Below are 21,128 nucleotides of genomic sequence, written 5' to 3'. Positions count from 1 at the left end.
TTTTGACAAAGAATGGGTTACGAAATTTTGACTACGTAAGAGGTACAGTCCCCTTCCCCTCTAAGACCAAAAAATATTTTGAATGAGGTGGTCATTCCGGCATCGCCAGCCCCTCGAAAAAATATCAAGACTAAATCCAAATGGTTTCCCAGACATTTAGAAAAAATTATGACAGTTGAAAAAGGTTTCTATCACAAAGACCCTTTTGTTTTTGCAAGAAAAATGTTTGGTGAAAACCAATATTTTACTCCTCATGACAATCTAAAGACAGTTGAATTTTATGAAAGGATTTTGACTCGGATCGAGTCAAGAAAATTTAGACATTTTGCTGATAATAAAAATCCCGACATTGTAAACTATTCAATCGCAAAAATTACAAGGGTCATTCACCCTTCCGATTGGGACCTTTCTCCCCGAGCTCCCATCAAATTCAACACCAAGCTTACCGAAATAATTTCTCACAGACCCACTTTCACATATTTTGACTATCAACAAGCTTGGTGGAATGCCTTTTTCAGACAAAATCTCAATGGAACACATACTTGGTTGTTCTACTTTGAAGACAATTTTGACATTTCAAACCTACCATACTGGTTCATACGGTGGTGGGATCATTTTGGACCATTTATCGACATACTTCCCCAAAAACCCCAAAACGTTTTTGAGTCCTACCGAATTTTCAAATCATCCTATATATCAACTCCAGTAGAAAAGACATATCCAGCTTTTCTACTTTTTTCAGCCACCTTTCGTATCTCCCGGGTACTTGCCTGGGACTTTGAATACCAAGTAGGCACTCCCGGATCTACTTTTGTGATTTTATCCAGAAGGTTTAAGGTTAAATGGTGGGATGGCTTTACCTTCCGGGACAAATGTTCCATAGACAGTGTGCAAAAATGGATTCAATCGCGACAGTTAAATCCAAGACGCCGCCTCAAAGACGACTTTTTTGCATGACCGATCGATAGCTGTCTCCAAACTAGCAGGAGCATCTACCGAAGACGATTTCTGGAAGATGATGAAACAAGCAATTGAAGACTATGAGGACACCAGGAATTCCCAAGCAGATTCACACCATAGTGGAAACACTAATGAAGACGATCGTTATGGAATACTACCCGGTATCAACCGGGGCGACGTTGCGGACGAGGAAGAAGATGCTGAAGACTTGGCATCAGATACTTAAATACCATATAATGTACGATGTGCACTGTAGACTTTCACTGTATAATGTACACCGTAGCGGCTTTTTAATTTTAAACTGTAGTACTATAGCTACAGTGAATTTTTTTTCTTTAAATAGACGGACATAAGATGTTGGAGGAGAGAACGTCTCCTCCCCGATTCAGGAACCCTTCTGAAGATCTCCCTCACACCTTGAGAGTTCGGATCCCTTCCATCCCTTCTAACCCTTTGGACGACCATCCTTCCTAGCCGACCCTAGTAAGGAGCTAACCCCTTTACCTTGAAGACTCCCTCTCTTACTTCCCCGGAGATTTTCCAAGAAGTACCCGGATCTTTCCTTGATCTGTTTTGATTTTAGATCCTTTCTTCTCGATCTACTCCGGATCTTTCTGTTTTTGGAGCTTTTGACACAAATCTACGGATCTCACATTGTAATCTTTTGACTTTGTGATATACATTGTGAAGTTTTCTCATTTCCAGCTTCACACCCACGGATCGCGGTAGGCTCCGCCTCCTACTTGTGGCGTTTCAAGCTTTGCCTTTTATATTCTGCGGTTTATTTTCTGCATTTTGACATTTTGTACTTTATATTGCTATACCCCCGATCGGAAGGCCGTGCCTCCTACTTGGTGGTTTTACTTATGATTATCCAACTCGTTATAATATTACCGGCAAGTATCAACATTTTGATAACTATAATCTGTAATCTTTGTGAACTTTTAAATATTTATAACGAATACAGCCCTTCGTTTAGACGGTTCCATAAACAAAGACGTTTGTAAACTCCAGAATTGGTAGTGCCGTGCGTTCTTAATTTTCCGACCAATCATTTCGGACTCACTTTCCATATTTTGTTTTCTTGTACATACTTTCATCATTCTCCTCATCAATCATTTCTGCACACTTTCCATATCTTGTTTTCTTTTGCATACCTTCATCATTCTCCTCATCAATCATTTCTGCACACTTTCCATATCTTGTTTTCTTTTGCACAATATGGGTCGGGTCGGATATGGGTTGGGCCGGGTATAAATCATAAAATTAGTACCGAATGAAAATGGGTCTAAACGGGTTAAATAGGTTAATATGGATCGGACCATATTCGATCCGATCCACCCACCTGACGCCTCTAGATTCAATTAGATTTATCTCGATAACGAAGTTACTAACTTCTTGATCATTCCACTATTATAGTTTTTATAATGCTGGAAAATTCCGCGCGCGTGCTTTTCCCAACAGTATTTTGAAAATCATATGTATTTTCTCCAAAACTAATTTAGGCTCACAAGAGCCCACTTGCATGTATGACCCAAAATGACGAAAATACACGTCTCGATAGGCCAAACAATAACACGACTCGATCATTTTCACGAACAAAATAACTACATTTAGTCAATCGCGTCTGCATGCATGTCACTCTCAGAGCTCATGCAGTATTTTCAAAACACAGAACATACAAGGCACAAAGAGTCATGCCGGGGCGTAAAGTGATGTGAGACATTCACTAGACTCTGTCGCCGGAGAACAATCCAAATTGGAATTTACTTCAATAATTTTATGCAAGGACTCAATTGAAAAACATGAAATCGAAAGGGCGTCGGGGTGCTAACCCTTCCCCCAACGCAACGATTTTTTTGGGTTTTCTCGTGAAGATAACTAATATCTTCACACGCTCACCTATGTTTTCTAAGCATTCTAGCTTTGTTAAAACAAAATAATTAATTGATGGCAACTCCACTGCGTTTGTTGTTAACTCCGACGTCTTACGAATTATCCGCTTTTGTAGCGCTATTTGCCTTTTATTTCCTTCGAGGCTCCTATCCGCTGGCATGGAGGAGGTGCCGCAACCATCAAATAAACGTTTCCTTGAAGAATTTAAATCTAACCACTAATAACCGACAAAGAAACAAATTTTTCAGCACATAACATAACGGAAATCGGGAAACATACCAAAAAAGTCATAAATCTATTATAATTATACGCCGATTCAGTATTAAATCTTTTGCATTTGTATCAATTCCGGTCATTCGACGAATTTTGGCCGGCCTACGCTGGCGTGTTGACTGGCCAAAAAATATTAAAATTCAAAGAACGTTATGTCGTTGGCTGGCGTCCAAGTCAGCGTCGGTCAACCAAAATTGACCGGATGAACCGAATTGACGTAATTGTAAAAAGTTTAGGACTGAATCGGTAAAACAAATTTTAGAACTAAATTGGTACAATTACAATAAATTAAAGATTTTTTAGTAAGTTTTCAATGGAAATCTAGGTTCAATGATCAGATTGAAAAATTAGGGAAAGTTTCAGTGGCCACTTAAGAAAATTCATTCCTAACGCCTGTCTTTTTTTGAGGTCCTTTTTAAGTATTTCCCCTAGCTTTCAGCCAGGGTCTACATCTCTTCGATGTTCGACTAGTCACGTCCCTTCACTGTTTGAATGTCTTATCAACTCAAAAGAAACTTTTTTCACGTGATCCTCCAATTAAAGTTAAACCTACCTATTCTTCCAAATCGAATTTTTCCTACCGTTAGGAGGATGCAAGAGAAATTTAATACCTTCACCTCGAAAAATCTACAAGAAAAAACTCAAGTCCGAACTAGTCAATATATCCTGTTGAACACACCCTCACTCTAAAATTTAAGCCAATGAGTTATGAGCCAACCTGAATATGTTAATAACTCCACACTACAAAATTATCATATATGAGAGCTCAATTCACATATTATTTTGCACCAACATATCTCAACTTGAATCTCCATCAGCGCTCATTGGAACCGCATTGTTAAACCACAATATCCACTACTTGGAAATAGCTTTGGTCACTCAAATTTCTTCCTTGAGATATTCACTAAACTCCGAAGTAAATTAGTGGTGTCCACCAATCCAACAACGGTACTAGTATCATTTGTTGGGAGCGCGTAGTAGAAACCCAATATTTTCAACTTGAAAGTTTATCAAGAATGAGCCCAAGTCTAAACTCGTTAACATATTTAGTTGGACACACCTTCACTCAAAAGATAAAGCCAATAAGTTATAGGCCAATCGAAATATATTAATAGTTTTACACCACATCAATTATCCTACGTGGAAGCTTAATTTGAGTATCTCTTTTGTATCAACATGTCTTAACTTGAATCTCCATCAATGCACACCTTCATTCCTCGTCTCTTTCTCACGACCAAACCATTAAGGCTATCATAGGGACTCGCATTGCTACCCCACAATGCCCACCCCTTGGAAGCAGTGTTGGTCATCTAGATTCTTTCCTTGAAGTACTTATCAAACATCGCCATAAATTGGGGGCCCACCTAATCTAGCATCTCATGCCATTTGTTCAGAGTGTCGAGCAAAAGTCCAATACTTGTACCTAGGGAGATCTCTAAGAGAGAGCCCCATACTCAAGCTCGTCAACATATTTAGTTGGCCTCACCTTCAGTCAAAAGCTTAAGTCAATGAGTTATACGTCAATCAAAATATATACACCGCTCCATACTATACCAATTATCCGAATTTGGAATTTTCTAACACAATTCACACATACATCTCAACACTTACTATTACTCAAATTTCACTAACTAACCGCCCGATCTTTCCTAACACTAAAGTGTGGTGCTTTTCTTTTGCACGCTTTCATTATTTTCGACCAACACGCACGCTGAACCTATGAAAATTTCTGAAATCTTGACAAAGATGAAGTCGTAGAAGTACGTTATACAGATTCACATCAGCAGTAAAAAATAATTGAAATGATGTTCTTAGCTAAAGGTGATCCACTTTTTTTTTTTTTTTTGGTCTGAATTAAGTCGAAGAAGTATGTTATATAGATTCACATCAGCAGTAAAAGATAACTAAAATGATGTTCTTAGCTAGAGGTGATCCACTTTAATCGTCGGAAAGATCTGTAGAGTAATTTAAGCTAAATTGGGAATACCTAGCACAGTGGAGCGTTGCCTCAAATATTAAAATGAAGTACTTAGCTCGACCTAATCCATTTAAACAGTTAAAAGATCTGTAGAGTAACTTAAGATAAATGGGGAAACCTAGCATAATTGAAATGATGTACTTACCTAGAGCTGATCCGCTTTAAATGCTAGAAAGATCGATAGAGTAACTTAAGATAAAAGAGGAAAACCTTAGCGTTGGAGCAACGGCTATTCGTATAAGATTTCGATCACATAAATGAAGTTGACATATGAGATGATGTCCAAACTCATTTGTCGTCTATATCAATATATAATAAGTTAAAAGGGGTTTGACTACTAAATTAGTGATGCTGCTTCTTGAGGAATTTCCAAATGATTGTTTGATTTTTTTTTTCTCAATTCCCCACTATACTACTTTCCCCCTAACCCATAATCACTGTGATCTTAGAAAGATGTTAGAAAACAAATTAAGTAAAGCCTATTGAAACAATGATGAAGTCGTAAGGCATGTTGAGAACTTTTTAATTGTTTTGGTTTTTCTTTTTCCAATTTCAGACTTTACGTATTACCTTCTTAGTTAAAATGTGCTATTAAACATTTTGCTATTAGTTAAAAGAAACCTTATATATTAGACGAATTTGAATATTACGAAGGTTATCTTACCTCTTTCATAAAGTTTTGAGAAATTTTCACCCAAACGGGTCCTCAAGTGAAAAAACAAAATATTGGGGAACAATTTACTCCGATCAAAAGTAAGGTGGGTATATATTCAAAAGGAGTAAAAGGAAAGAAGAATATGAATTGCACAAACAATTCGTGCCCGTGCTTTGCACGAGATTAAGTACGTAAAATTTTTTGGTTTGAACAATAAACTAATTAAATTTGTATTTTAGAGTTATAGCATTATCCACTTATCAATTATATGTATTGTGATGAATTTACTATTTCAACTCCAAAAGTGATATAATTCGTCAATATGTTCGTCCTTTTCCAAATTATGAAATAACAGTTTAATTTTGTCATGCGAACATCATTTCATATCACATGTTTATCTTTTCAATAATAAAGTACTAGCCATTTAATAAATTTTTAAAAAGACTTAACTAATAAAAGTAATTAATGGGCCTTGTTTAGTAGAAGAATACATGTTTATAATTGTATGTATATCTTTGAACAACATATTACCAACCACTAATCACACTGCTAATTGCTAAACAGTGTTGTCTACTCAAGATTACAAAGAACTGGGATCATTACCCAAAACCTATCTGAACTTTGGAGGTAATATATGATAGTCCCTCCCCAAACTTTCAACTATTACACAGTACCCCTTCAATCTTCATTTAGTTACAAATGTTAACCCTCCGTTGTTTTTTGTTAGCATGTGGAATGCGCATGACTACTGAAGGACAAATGTATATCTTCATCTCATTTTTTCGAAGGAATATCTCTCTATATAATTACCGCATAACATGAAAAGATATAGAACAATGGAGAAAACCAAATTAACCATAATCCAACTAATAGGAAAAATATGTATCCATAATAATATCAAACAATGAAAATTTGTTAAAATTTGATAGATCAAATTAAATTAAATAAAAAGAGAAGAGGGCTCAATAATAAAAAGGTCAAGTTACAAATATCGGATAGCATTGTATGTTTTAAATGGTTAATCAAATGATTGATCAATTGAAAATACCTAAGAAATAAAAGTAAATGATGCTCTTCACTCATAAAAGGAAATTATTAAAATGTTCTCCACTTATAAAAGAAAATGATTAACATAAATCCAATTTTTTTTTATTGATCAATCATTTTTTTTGTACATTGTAAAATATGTAATGGGTAGCCGATTTTTGTAATATGATTGGAATTCAGAGATAAAGAATAAGATTGCAGTTATTCTCTTTCGAAAAAAAATATTTCGGGGTAATTTCCACTGGTAGTTTAACTGGAAAGTAAGTGAATTTTTCGTAATGTCTTTTTATTACTTAACTGAGAATTATTGGCACGGGCAGTTTTTGTCGCTTTAAAATGAGAATGTGTGTTTCCATCCAATATGGGGGTGGAAATAGCCCTACCCTTTACTTAATTGTGTTTTTTTTTCTTGAAATATCTTATTAGGTGGACTACTATATTTAATGGAGGGCTGGTGGCTACTAAAAAAAATTAATGGTCCTGGCCAATGTATAACCTATTGAAAAATTGAAGGTCAAACGTGTATTACCCCAAAGTTCGGGTGACTCTTGTGTAATATCCCGTAACAACTATAAAGTAAGGGATAGTGAAGACAGTGGTTTTGAACTCCAAAGTAGGAAACCAAAAATGGAGGAAGAGAAGGGAGTGGTGAAGCGTGCGTTGCTTTTGAAGTTCAAGGACGAAATCGCACCTGACCAAATCGAGCAACTCGTCAAGGGTCAATCCCGTCTCGTCGACCTCATCGAACCCTTGAAATCTTTCCACTGGTCTTCTTCTCTCTCTGTCTTCTGTTGACCTCTTTCATCAGTAGTTTGTTTCAGATGCCTTATCTTGGGTTTATCCTCGTTTCTCATGTGAAATCAGGGGAAGAAGTGTGAGCATCGGCAACTCGCCCCAGGGCTTCACGCACATCTTCGAGTTCGTGTTCGAGAGCGCCGAGGGGATAGCAGAGTACACGGCTCATCCCGCGCACGTCGAGTTCTCAAACCGGTACGGCCCCTACATCGATGACTTTGTCATGATCGACTACAAGCCAACCATTTTCCGTACCTGAATCAACATCGAGTTGCAAGCTCTGCCGGTGCCGTGTCCGAATAACGAATTTGTTATGTATGACAGAAGTAATAAAGATCGAAGGTGCCGTCATCTTGGGTAAGGTTGTCTTTGCATATGACAAGGCAGAAATAGTGTTGTATCACACTGTGGAATAAGCTTGTACAGATCTGGTCTGTCCATTCATTGCTGTTTTTCTGTCTTTCGATTTTTCGTCAGGTTGGCTGCGAGTCCCTAGTAATGTTCATGCCTTCAGTTAGATCACTCGCAAATCTTACTGAATGAGTATAAGTAGACATTACCATCCCAGCAAAAGCAAAACATTCCACGGAAGAACATGACATCTATCTGAACAACTCGTTATAATGGTAAAGCCTTTTCATTGGGCGTCAATCCTCGTATATGTCCTGATTTCACACCGTCTATGTGGAGCTGTTGCGCTAGTCGATAAGATTCGGATGACCTCAAAGTGCACGACCCGTCAAAAAGCCACGCGGTCGTGGCGAGCCACTATTAGAGCCAACAATATCATGCTAGTTATGGGCTCACATATTACAACTTCTTAATTGTGACAAACTTTTCGAATCGACGTGCACCGGATGAATACAAATCTTGGATGAATACACAACTCTCAAGCGACTCAAAAAGATATCAGTCGGATTCCCTTACGACAGATAATAGTCTTGGTTGCACGAATTTATCAATGTGGATTCGGTCTGCATTAATTACTAAAGTGTTGATGATTTAAAAAAGAAAAACAACCACCACACTTTGCAAATTATTAACTTTTTTTTAGTCTTTTCTACGAACTTTCATTTGTCTCTGTTGTAATATAACGTGCGGAAGTTAACCCAGTTCTTGCAAATAAGTCAATGCGAAAAGCCACGAGAAATAACGAGGAACGATAAATGACACCAGGAATTACGTGGTTCGGTCCGAATATCGGTACCTACATCCACGGGAGAGCCAGCAAGAACAATCCACTATAATCGGAGAATCGGAATTACAATCGCTCAATACGCTCGTGTTTCCCGCACCTAGATTATACCCAAACCCAAAGTGTTTACAAATAAACAACTTAATTGGATATAACAAAATATAACTCACGAAGCACAAATCCGTCCGCGTGTTCAAGCCCAAGCCGCAGCTCGCGCACGGCCAAGAAACCAGAACGTCTCTTGCTTTCTTTCTCGCGCGGCTTTTCTCTGCTTGTTCTTCTCTTCTTTGTGCGGCTCACTCCATCTCTTCTTTTGGGTGCTCATTATTATATATGAGAAAACCCCTTCCTTCCTTCTCTTCCTCCTCATCTTACGAAGGCTTCTACTAGGGATAGATTAAAAGAAAGAAAACCCTCTTTCTTTTACTCCATGGGCTCCACAACAAAATATATTATTTAAGCCCCTCTCTTGATCTACCATTACTCTCTTGATCTATCATTACTCTCTTGATCTATCATTACTCAAGAGAGAAGTGTCAGACCAAAATCTTGAGCAATGATCAAACGTGGTCCCCATATTTTGTCTTGTGGTGCCAATAACAATTTTAAACTCGAGACATATTTAACAATTCTCCACCTTGGCTCGATGTTTGAAGCCAAGTTAATAATGCTCATCATCCATGCTGCTCTCCCAACGCCCTCACGGGCGCTCACTCTCTACAGACGCCAATAGTGCTCAAGCAGAGCTTGAGCTTCGCCAAAGGAACAGGCTTAGTCATCATGTCTGCGGGGTTCTCTGCTGTAGCAATCTTTTTCACAACAACTTTACCCTTCGCTAAGACATCTCGGATGAAGTGGTACCTGATATTGATATGCTTCGTTCGCTCGTGATAAACCGGATTATATGCCGGATAAATCGCACCTTGGTTATCACGGTGTATATCAACACTTTTCTGTTCTAACCCAAAGTCCATGAGCAAACCTTGCAACCATATCGCCTCTTTCGCTACAAAGGTCGGTGCCATGTACTCCGCCTCGGTCGACGACAAGGCTACGTGGTCCCGTAAGGACGCCTTCCAACTAACCGCACCACCTGCAAGCGTAAACACGTACCCGGCTAAAGACCCGCACTCATCCAAGTCACCCGCATGATCGAATCCACAAAACCAATGGGTCTCACCGCCATTACTCGTCCCTCCGGTATACTATACCAACGTCTGCTGTCCCCTTCAAATATCCGAGGATCCATTTCACGCCTTCCCAATGAGTTTTACCTGGACGCTTCATATAACGACTAACTACACCGACAGCTTGTGAAATATCGGGCCTAGTGCATACCATAGCATACATAATACTACCCACGGCACTAGAATAAGGAACACGAGACATATGTTCCTCCTCCTCCTCGATCTGCGGTGATAACTTAACCGAAAGTTTAAAGTGCTTTGCTAATGGTGTACTCACAGATTTCGCTGATCGCATATTAAAACGTGCAACAATTTTCTCAATATATTTCTTTTGAGACAGACGTAATAATCCTACGGTCCTGTCACGCAAAATCTCCATACCCAATATTTTCTTTGCAGCACCTAAATCTTTCATCTCAAACTCAGCACTCAACTGCCTCTTGAGCACATCAATATCGGACATATTTTTCGCTGCTATCAACATATCATCAACATATAATAGCAGATATATCAAAGACCCGTCCTCCAATCTCCTAAAATAAACACAGCTATCCATCCGACTCTTCGAATAGTCCCGACTAGCCATGAAAGCGTCAAACCGCTTGTACCACTGTCTAGGAGATTGTTTCAGCCCATATAAAGATTTCTTTAATAAGCAAACATGATCTTCCTTACCCGGAATAGCAAATCCCTCTGGCTGCCTCATGTAAATCTGCTCCTCCAACTCACCGTGAAGAAACGCCGTTTTCACATCAAGCTGCTCCAACTCGAGATCCTGTGCAGCAACTAAGGCAAGTAAAACACGAATAGAAGTATGCCTTACCACGGGAGAAAACACCTCACTGTAGTCAATGCCTTCCCGCTGGGTATACCCCTTCGCAACAAGTCTCGCCTTATATCTCGCTGCCTCGACGCTAGGAATGCCCTCTTTCCGTTTGTAGACCCATTTACTTCCGACAATCTTCTGGCTCTTGGGTACTTTAACTAACTCCCATGTCTGATTTCGATGGAGTGATTCCATCTCTTCACTCATAGCCCCTAGCCACCGCGACGACTCGGAACTAGCCATCGCCTCGCAGTAAGACGAAGGCTCATCTGTCTCCACCTCGTCACCTACGGTCAAAGCATAAGCAAAGTCCGTATAAGCATAACGTACCGGTGGTTTAATTTGCCTTCTCTGTCATGCTGCGGCTATACTACGCTGCAGCTGCACTGGTTGTTCACTATCACCGACTTCGGGAACTCCGGCTACTTCAGCAGCCTGAACATCTGTTACCTCCGAGGTCTCCGGAGTCTCCACCTGAAGCTCCACCTCACTACTAACACCATGATCCGTCTGCTCTGCTAGTTGTGTCTCGTAACTCCTCTGTCGAAGCATTTCGGTCTCGTCGAAAATCACATCTCTGCTGATTAGAAAACCGGGTGATCCGGGATCGGTGCACCACAGCCGGTAGCCTTTCACCCCATGTGCATAACCCAGAAATATGCACTTCTTCGACCTCGGCTCAAGCTTACCATCACTCGCATGAGCATACGCAGGACATCCGAATATTCGCAATCCGGAGTAATCAACGGGTTTCCCCGACCATACTTCCTCTGGAGTCTTCCACTCGATAGCGGATGATGGAGATCGATTAATCAGGTAACATGCCATGTTCACTGCTTCGGCCCAAAATTCCTTGCCTATTCCAGCATGCGAAAGCATGCTCCGAGCCCGCTCAAGTAAAGTTACTGTTCTTCCGTTTCGCCACGCCATTCTCACGTGGTGTCCCAGTGCTTGTGCGGTGTCTCACAATCCCTTCTCTCTCGCAGAACTCGGTAAAATCTTTACCACGTAACTCCATGCCGTTATCGGTTCTCGGGCACTTGATCTGTTTATCCGATCGCTTCTCAATCAATGCCTTAAATTTCTTGAACCGATCAAACACATCGATTTGTGCTTCGGAAAGTATACCCATACTTTCCTAGAATAATCGTCGATAAATGTCAGCATATAACGAGCACCTCCTTTCGAAGGAACAGGAGACGGGCCCCAAACGTCCGAATGAATATATTCTACCGGTTGCTTGGTCGAATGAATACCCGTAGCAAACTTAATCCCGCGCCGCTTCCCAAAGATACAAGTGCTCACATAAGTCTAACTTACTTGCCTTCGACCCTTTAACAACCCTCTATCACTCAAGATCGTCATACCGCCTCACTCATGTGCCCTAGACGCATATGCCATAAACGAGTTAGATCAGAATCTGACTCACCCGATGAAACCGCAGCAGCTCCCGTCACGGTCTCTCCCAGTAGATGATAGAGAGAACTCACTTTCTTCCCTTTCATCACCGTCATAGCACCTCGAGAGATCTTCAGCACTCCACCTTCAGCGGTGTACTTACACCCGATATCATCGAGTGTCCCCGGAGAAATAAGGTTCTTCTTGAGCTCCGGTACATGCCTCACGTCCGTCAATGTGCGCACCACACCATCGTGCATCCGAATCCGAACTGTCCCTATCCCCACAACCTTGCAGGCTGCGTTATTCCCCAACGTAACTCTACCACCATCTGCAGTCCGGTAAGTAGTAAACCAGTTCTTATGAGGCGTCATATGATAAGAACACCCCGAATCTAGCACCCATTCATCTCCCGATGAACCTACGGTCACACACAAAACAGCCTCTGCATCACTAGTGCTCTCTTCAAGAACGTTCGCCACACCGGTTGTGGCTTTCCGCTTATCACCTCTGTTTCTCAATTTAGGACAATCTCTCCCGATGTGCCCTTCTTCGTGACACTCAAAGCACTTCACGCGTCCCTTGGACTTTCTATGGCGTGACTTAGATCCGCTTTTACCTCTGCTGCTACTGGACCCTCGCTGTTGCTCTCTACCCCGAATCACTAGTCCTTGCGCTACATCCCGCGCTAGACCGTCATCTCGCAACTTTCTCTGCCACTCTTTAGAAAATAAGGCGGACTTTACCTTTTCCGAGGTAATCGTAGTACGCCCCGCAATGATGAATCGAGAAAAGTGCTCCCATGACTCGGGTAGGGAAGCTAACAACATCATGCCCTGTTCTTCATCATCAAGTGTCTTACCGACGTTCTTCAAATCCATCATGAGTTTATTAAATTCATCTAGATGGGTTCCGATAGACGTACCTTCAGTATATCCGAACCGGAACATCCTCTTCAACATGTATAAGCGATTGTTCAAACCCTTCGTTACATAGAGCGCCCGAAGTTTTGCCCACAATGCTGCGGTATCCTTCTCCTCACCAACCTCTATTAACACTTCATCCGATAAATTCAACAGGATTAAACTTCTAGCTTTCCTCATTACCACATCCTTTTCAAGATCTGTCATCGTTTCGGGCAACTCAGCCTTGCCCTCCAATGCTTCTGCTAAACCTTGAGTTGTCAATATCGCCTCCATCTTGAGACTCCATAACCCAAAGTTGTTCCTCCCGTTAAACTTCTCAATTTCAGCTTTCACTCCAGACATAATTGTAATAACAGGATATCCGGATAATAATCGGACAAGCAAAAGCCCCAAATCACAATCTAGAATATCCGAATCCGGTGCTCTGATACCAATTGTTGTAATATAACGTGCGGAAGCTAACCCGGATCTTGCAAATAAGTCAATGCGAAAAGCCACGAGAAATAACGAGGAACGATAAATGACACCAGGAATTACGTGGTTCGGTCCGAATATCGGTACCTACATCCACGGGAGAGCCAAAGAAGAACAATCCACTATAATCGGAGAATCGGAATTACAATCGCTCAATACGCTCGTGTTTCCCGCACCTAGATTATACCCAAACCCAAAGTGTTTACAAATAAACAACTTAATTGGATATAACAAAATATAACTCACGAAGCACAAATCCGTCCGCGTGTTCAAGCCCAAGCGGCGGCTCGCGCACGGCCAAGAAACCGTAACGTCTCTTGCTTTCTTTCTCGCGCGGCTTTTCTCTGCTTGTTCTTCTCTTCTTTGTGCGGCTCACTCCATCTCTTCTTTTGGGTGCTCATTATTATATATGAGAAAACCCCTTCCTTCCTTCTCTTCCTCCTCATCTTACGAAGGCTTCTACTAGGGATAGATTAAAAGAAAGAAAACCCTCTTTCTTTTACTCCATGGGCTCCACAACAAAATATATTATTTAAGCCCCTCTCTTGATCTACCATTACTCTCTTGATCTATCATTACTCTCTTGATCTATCATTACTCAAGAGAGAAGTGTCAGACCAAAATCTTGAGCAATGATCAAACGTGGTTCCCATATTTTGTCTTGTGGTGCCAATAACAATTTTAAACTCGAGACATATTTAACAGTCTCTTTGACCAATGCCCTATATTTACTGCATATATATCTATCTCCCGAGACATAAAGTGATAGGAGGGAAGGAGTTCTCAATTTGCCGAGAATTACTCTAAAGAGTAGTCCGGATCAGCCGGTCCAATACAAGGTCTTCTATTCGGCCGGACTTAACTTTTGGCCCCTAATTGTACCGAAATTAGATGGAATACGTTTTTTATTCCTTAAAAATCGTACGAATTGTGTATGCTTAACAAATTCAGGGGGCAATGTGTAACAAATTGAAAAGTTTGGGGTAAAAACATATAATACCCAAAACTTGGGTGTAAGTTTGGGTCACTAACCCGAACTATAAATTCGACCACAAGCAAAATCCGAACTATAAATTAAGGGACGGTGTGGCGTGGAGAGTAATATTGAACGAAGTAGGAAACTAACGATGGAGGAAGCGAAGGGATTGGTGAAGCATGTGCTGCTTGCCAAGTTCAAAGACGAAACCCCGCCTGACCAAATCGAGCAACTCATCAAGGGTTACGCCAATCTCGTCAACCTCATCGAACCCATGAAATCTTTCCACTGGTATTCTTCTTTCTCTGTCTAATCTCTGTGTCCTTTCCTCCCTTTGATGCTTGTCGACACCCTGTTCATGTAATTGATTTCTCTGTGATCTTGGACATTTTCTTTAAGGTGGACGTTGTAGATACTTGAATCCTCATCGGAGAGTTGAAATTTTGTCTGTTGTTGCTGCTTCTGTTGCTGTTGACATCGGATCGAAGAGGGCAAGTGGGTTGTGGTTGGCTTTGTCTGCCTGATTTGTGGTTGACTGTTTTGCTGAGATTGAGGTTATCGGCAGAAAAATCTGTGTAATGTTGCCTGACGTTGGTGTTTTGAATCCTAGAAAATTCGACTTCAAAGATTGTTCTTTGTTGGGTACATTGTCCCCCTGTGGATTGGAGTTGTCCCGACCTTCCAATTGAATCTTGCAACTGAAATAGGACCCTGAAAAGAACTCTTTGTTTAGGAGGTTCTTAGGAGAAATAGATTAGCGAAGATTGACCAGTTATAAGAGAACACGGGCTTTTAAGTTATATGACTCAAATAGTTTAGTAGTTCACTTAGTTTGCCCTCGGAGATCAGGATACATTATGCCCCGTTTGTTTTGCTTAATGTGTCATGATCTCGATAGATCTATCCTTCAATAGTGAGGATCCATATAAACTTGGGGTATTCATTCTCTATCTCTGGATCAGAGTTTGTTCTGAGCTTACACTTGATTCTTGCAACCAAATTAGAATGCTGAAGAAACACCTTCAATTGAAGAAGCCTTTCTGTTGGGCTAGATTCACAACATTCGACTAGTAGTAAAAGGAATCGGCTGTTCTCTTTATGCCATAGTGTTCATTATCTTGTCAACCGCGATTTCGATCTATGGAAGTTGGGTGTTCTCATATTTATGTCGTTGCAATCTGTCTTGGAATGTTCCTTAATAGCTTGTTCAGATGCCTGAGCTTGGGTTATCATTTCTCATGTGAAATTAGGGGAAAGGATGTGAGCATCGAGAACATGCACCAAGGCTTCACGCATGTCTTCGAGTCGACGTTTGAGAGCACCGAGGGAGTAGCAGAGTACATTGGTCATCCTGCTCACGTCGAATTCGCGACCCTGTTCCTTTCCCATGTGGAGAAAGTAGTTGTGATCGACTACAAGCCGACCATTGTCCGTACCTGAGTTGACATCGCATCGCAAGCTGTGGTGTGATCGAATAATAAGTTTGTTATGTATGACAGAACTGAAGTTGGAGTGTGCCGTTGTGTTGGGTAAGGTGATTGATAAGGTTCAGACTGCAGAGACTTGCCTTTGCAGATTACAAGGCTAAATATAATGCTGTACCATCATGTGCAATATGCTATATCTAAATTCAGATTTATGGGGACAAAACTTGGTCTGCCCAGTCATTGCAGTTTTTCTTTAGGTTGGCATGGAGTTTTTAGCAATGTTTACGCCTTGGTTCGGCATCAATCGTCGTTTATGTCTTGGATCTCACATCTCTATGTATGGGACGTCACACTGGTAGAAAAGTTTCACACGACCTCAAAGTACATGACCCATCTTAAAGCTGGGTCGGAGTGGGTGACCCATGATCAGAATCGGCAATGTCACGCCAGCAGGGGGCCCGCTTATGGTAAACTTTCGAGTCAGATGCAGAGTTGGATGAATTCAGAACGCTCAAGCGACTCAACTGGGGAAGGAAGTGTTAGCTGGTGATGGTAACAGCTGGTGCAAGAGGCAACAATTTGATTTCTGATCTGCAAAGGATGGGCATTGGAAATTCTGCATATTCTCAATATTATCAGGGACGATCGTGCCTTCACCTAGTCTCTATACTTCTGATCCGCAAAGGACGGGCATTGATCCTTAATTAAAATGATTGTGACCCAGGAAACGATTCTGCTTTTTCGTTGCACTCGGACTTGGCCCCTCACTAATACGAATCTTGGTTTATTTTTTGCCCACCAGTGATACAAGTCTAGTTGAGAATTAATCCAAGGAAACGATTTCATGCTGGTAAATTACTAAAAGAGATAGTAAATATGAAAAATTAGAGGTAAAAAATAGGGGAAGTTATCCGATCAGCACAAAACATGTTATATAGATGTCAATTTAGTTCTCAACTTTTTAATTTTTGCCAATTTAACACTTAACCTTTAAGCGAAATTCTGATATAGTTATACCGATCAATTTTAATCGGAAGTTGCTGCCATGGCGGTGTGCCACATAGGATAGCCAGTAATCATCAGCAATTTTCAGTGAAAATTTACTATAACGGTTACATTGAAATTTTGCGCAAAGTTTTAGGACTAAATTTCAAAAATTAAAAAGTTTAGCACTGAATTGACATCAACACAATAAATTTAAGAGTGATTGGGCAGGTTTCCCTTAAAAAATATGACACTATAAATCTCTCCGAGATTTTATAAGATGGGCTTTCTAGCGAAACATCAACTTTGCTTATCTTTTACTGATTTTTATTTCTCTCTCTTAACAGCATCTTGGAAAAAGTGCCGGAAAGTGTTAAACCTATTACATTGATGCCAATTTAGTCCTAAACATTTTTTATTTGTATCAATTCAGTCCTAAATCTTTTATTGTTGCCAATTCAATATTAAACATTTTGCATTTGTACGAATTCAGTCCTAAACCTTTTGTATTTGTGCCAATTGAGTCGATCCGGCCATATTTAGTAAAAAATTGTTGACGTGGATATCGATTGTCTTATGTGGCACCGTTGAAGCTAACTTGTATATTTTTTAATGTTATTTTAATATTTTTTTGGTTTTTTCTTTTTTTTCTTCCAAATCCCCAATAAAAAAAAAGTGAGAGAAAAGAAAAAGAAGAAAAAAACCAAAAAAAATTATTAAAGAATTGTTAAAATTATGAAAAAAATATTGAAAATATTACAAAATGTCAACGTCAGCGCTAGCGGTGCCACGTAGGTTAATCAACGTCCACGTCGGTCATTTCCGGCAAATTTTAGCCGAAAATAACTGAATTAGCATCAATAAAAAGTTTAGGACTGAATTGGTACAAAAAAAAAAGGGTTTAGAACTGAAGTGGCATTAATACAATAATCTTAGGACTTTTTTTAACACTTTTCCCCAACATCTTATATTTACGTACTTTTATACTACAATCTTAATTTTTTTTAACCGACTTACCAATCTTTTTCTATTAGGTAACTCACCAGTTTCGATATACCTACTCTTATCCGGATTACTTACCAACATTTATTTGCTTACTTTTAATTTAACATTGTTTCTCTTAAGATACTAATTTTAAGTTACCAAACTTTATTTGCCCCACTTACCAACTTCTCACATTTACCAATCCTCTTTTGAATTCACTAACTTTTGTATTGGCTTATAAAAAATAATTTATCTTTCTTGCTGAAGTTATATGATTTACCAATATGTATTTGTGTGAAAAACCAACATTTTCTTCCACCAAGTTACAACTAGTATTGACTTGATACTACCGGTTATTTGGGATTTTTTTTTTAAATTTATCAACTTTTGTCTTCCTTGCTTACCGACCTCTAAGTCTATCAACTTTTATACAAAAGTATAACAAATATAAGAGTAAGTTACGAAATTTTCTCCAACTGAGTTACCAACTAGTTTTGGATTACCAATTTTCATTATTTTTTCTTTAAATTCACTAAGTTCTGTAATAAATTACCAAATTTTATTTTTCTTTCTCAGAATCACCTTAAATCGACCTCTCTTTACCAACCTTGTCTTGAGTGACTTGCTAACTTTTATCCAATTGAATTATTAACCCTTTCTGCGGTTATCGACTCTCGTTTTGAATTACTTACTAACGTATTTTTTCGTGATTTTAGATTTGCCTATTTTCGTTTATCTTTTTACTAGCTTTTGTTTATATTTCTTACTGACGTCATAAAACAGATTACTTAAGGGCCATCACCTTAAGATCCTATAACCGACAGCCCAAGAGTTCTGTCTTAAACTAAGTTCCTGACGGCCGAAGGCTTTTGCCTAGGGGAACTGAATGAGATATAAGTACGGCTCATTTTATTATGGAAAATAATTAAAAAAAACTTGGAAAAAATATATATATTTTAAAATGACCGCTTGCATCACTTGAAATAAATAGTCAATGCAAAATGTTGTCGATAATATTTTCGCGGCCAATGAAAGTATTTTTAGTGTATTCATTTTGTGAACGACATAAGCGGTTATTATTAGGATATTATTTTCTAGATCATTCATTTTTTGCAAAATAAATGGAGCTTACAATTAAGGTTGAAAGATCCCTTTGCCGGTGACCAACATTCCAAGCATGAGGAACGTCATGGCCTTCTCTATCTACAAGTTTGTAGGCCCCTTCACCGGTGGTGCTGCTCCGGATTTCCTGAGTACCATGTCCCCAACGTCGAAGTGACGACGGTTCGCCGCTTGGGGGTGTCGAGCTAGGCCCGCTTGATATTAAGCCGATCTAAGGGCTGCGTTGTTGACGCACTCTTCCTCTATCCGGTCTAAAGCCAGAGCCGAGACAGGAGCGGCCAAGTATATTGGAGCCACTTCGTGTCCAATTAGGACTACATACGAAGTCTTGATTCCACTCGCACCCAAGACATTATCATTATGAGCAAGAACATGATAAGTATTTACAAGTCTCAACTCTTACGTAATGCACGAGAATCGAATAATTTTGCTAGTCTAAGGCTAAGCACAGAGAGCCATCCGACAGAAATGCCAAGTTCTGTGCAACCGCCGCTCGAAACAAGGTGCTCGTGAAGTTAAAATACTGTAAACCCTGCAACTGATTGTCTGGCGTTACCAGTCGAAAGGGACAGATTCTTAGGGCCGGAAGACACGATTCGTTTTGCACAACACGAATTTTATAGAAAACGAAATGAAGGGTGAGAATCGGAATACGACGGAGCACGATACGCTTAACCTTAGATGTTAATAGGGATTGACATGAATTGACACGGTTCGTCGTACCATGTCAATTACCGAGCATGTAGGATTAAAATTTAAGATGTTTTCGGTTGACATGAATTGACACGAATTACAAACAAGATTAATTACATGCCAAGACGGATGGTTAGACCCGCTCAAGTTGCCTTTCACTTTTAAGGCTATTAAACGATTTCGTTTAAACAATCGCATCATGTAATTTCCCAATTTCGATAATTTTTCCCTCTTTCCCTTAGCGAGTATTCTGAAGTAATATTGGAATTTTCACAGCGGTGGTTATAAAAATTACGAAATAGAAAAATGACATATCGTAAACCGTTAACTTTTCTTAATTGATTGTTAATCAAATTCCTTGAGGGCACTCACTAGCAAGTTCCTTTTATTTTTTTCCTTACGAGCCCTCGAGAGGCACTTATTAGGCATATTTAGCGAGTAAAACTCAGTTTCCAGAGTAATGATTGCGCGTATAAATCAGCAATTGAAATGTGTAAAATTTTCTTAATTAGTTACTCAACAAGTGTCTCAAAGCACTTGTTAAAAAAAATCTTTCTTTAAACGCGCGTAGATTTAGCTGTTATAATTTCTCAAAGCACGTCTAATAATCTTTTACTGTGTTTTAATTTCGTTCAAGGAATCTTGTAGAGAAATATTTGAATTTAGGTGTTATTCATGGCACGAGGATTTGGCCCAGCATTGACACAGAGTCTTGTTGAGAACTAATTCAAAGCAAGCAAAAGATTAGAAATAGCTAGGATGATGCTGCAAATGCGCTTCAAGTCGTTGTTCTTGACACCAATTGGGTCTTGTCTTGCTTCTTGCTTGAGCTTCAGGGAAGTTTGGCACTGCTCAACTTGAGCCGCAACGCCTGAAGCTCGAGTCCTCAGGCTAACGTAATCCCCCGAGACGAGGAGCTTGTCCGCATCCCTCAGAGCGGAGACGGCCGCGCCGTAAGCAGCCGAGCACTCGATGAATGCCTCCCTCAGCTGCGGGTCGCCGGTGCTGTTGATCCTTGCGTCGATCGCGATCCGGGCTTCACTCGCGCCGGCCTGAGCTAAGTCCAGAGAGAACAGGGCAAGGCTCCTGAGAAGAGCTGCGCCCTTTGTTGGAGGATCATATGCTAGAACTTGCATGCAAAAGACAGGGTCTTGGGTCTTGGAACAGATATCTTTGACCATACGGTCCGAGCCCGTCCTTTCTAGAATTGCAGAGGATGAGAAATTGATGGACAAAAGCAGGAGCATGAAGCAAGAAAGAGGGGAGGAAATGATCCGAGCAGAGCCCATTTTTCCCCCCTCTCTCTCTCTCTCTCTCTCTGATGGTATTCTA

General features: G+C 40.1%; 3 protein-coding genes across 3 annotated transcripts; 2 read left to right on the top strand and 1 right to left on the bottom strand.

Moving 5' to 3' along the window:
• The first annotated feature begins 7,415 nt into the window (after positions 1–7,415).
• On the top strand, positions 7,416–7,884 carry LOC115728852 (stress-response A/B barrel domain-containing protein HS1-like). The gene is made up of 2 exons (XM_030659259.2): positions 7,416–7,576; positions 7,674–7,884. Exons 1-2 carry the CDS (start codon positions 7,437–7,439, stop codon positions 7,861–7,863), a joined length of 330 nt encoding a protein of 109 aa, XP_030515119.1. The 5' UTR covers positions 7,416–7,436; the 3' UTR covers positions 7,864–7,884.
• A 6,829-nt stretch (positions 7,885–14,713) lies between these two features.
• On the top strand, positions 14,714–16,327 carry LOC115728853 (stress-response A/B barrel domain-containing protein HS1-like). The gene is made up of 2 exons (XM_030659260.2): positions 14,714–14,877; positions 15,837–16,327. Exons 1-2 carry the CDS (start codon positions 14,738–14,740, stop codon positions 16,024–16,026), a joined length of 330 nt encoding a protein of 109 aa, XP_030515120.1. The 5' UTR covers positions 14,714–14,737; the 3' UTR covers positions 16,027–16,327.
• Positions 16,328–20,483: 4,156 nt separating this feature from the next.
• Positions 20,484–21,085, bottom strand: LOC115728854 (pectinesterase inhibitor). The gene has a single exon (XM_030659261.2). The coding sequence runs from the start codon at positions 21,083–21,085 to the stop codon at positions 20,519–20,521; it is 567 nt and encodes a 188-aa protein (XP_030515121.2). The 3' UTR covers positions 20,484–20,518.
• Between the last annotated feature and the right edge of the window lie 43 nt (positions 21,086–21,128).

Source organism: Rhodamnia argentea, chromosome 6 (genome assembly GCF_020921035.1).
Source record: "Rhodamnia argentea isolate NSW1041297 chromosome 6, ASM2092103v1, whole genome shotgun sequence".
Classification (NCBI taxonomy): domain Eukaryota; kingdom Viridiplantae; phylum Streptophyta; class Magnoliopsida; order Myrtales; family Myrtaceae; genus Rhodamnia; species Rhodamnia argentea.
This window is presented reverse-complemented; position numbering and strand designations above follow the sequence as displayed.

Excerpts from the sequence above, each read along its gene's own strand:
- LOC115728852 (XM_030659259.2), top strand. The coding sequence starts at position 7,437 with ATGGAGGAAGAGAAGGGAGTGGTGAAGCGTGCGTTGCTTTTGAAGTTC. Across the intron at positions 7,577-7,673 it reads CCCTTGAAATCTTTCCACTG|GGGAAGAAGTGTGAGCATCG; the intron begins GTCTTCTTCTCT and ends ATGTGAAATCAG.
- LOC115728853 (XM_030659260.2), top strand. The coding sequence starts at position 14,738 with ATGGAGGAAGCGAAGGGATTGGTGAAGCATGTGCTGCTTGCCAAGTTC. Across the intron at positions 14,878-15,836 it reads CCCATGAAATCTTTCCACTG|GGGAAAGGATGTGAGCATCG; the intron begins GTATTCTTCTTT and ends ATGTGAAATTAG.
- LOC115728854 (XM_030659261.2), bottom strand. The coding sequence starts at position 21,085 with ATGGGCTCTGCTCGGATCATTTCCTCCCCTCTTTCTTGCTTCATGCTC.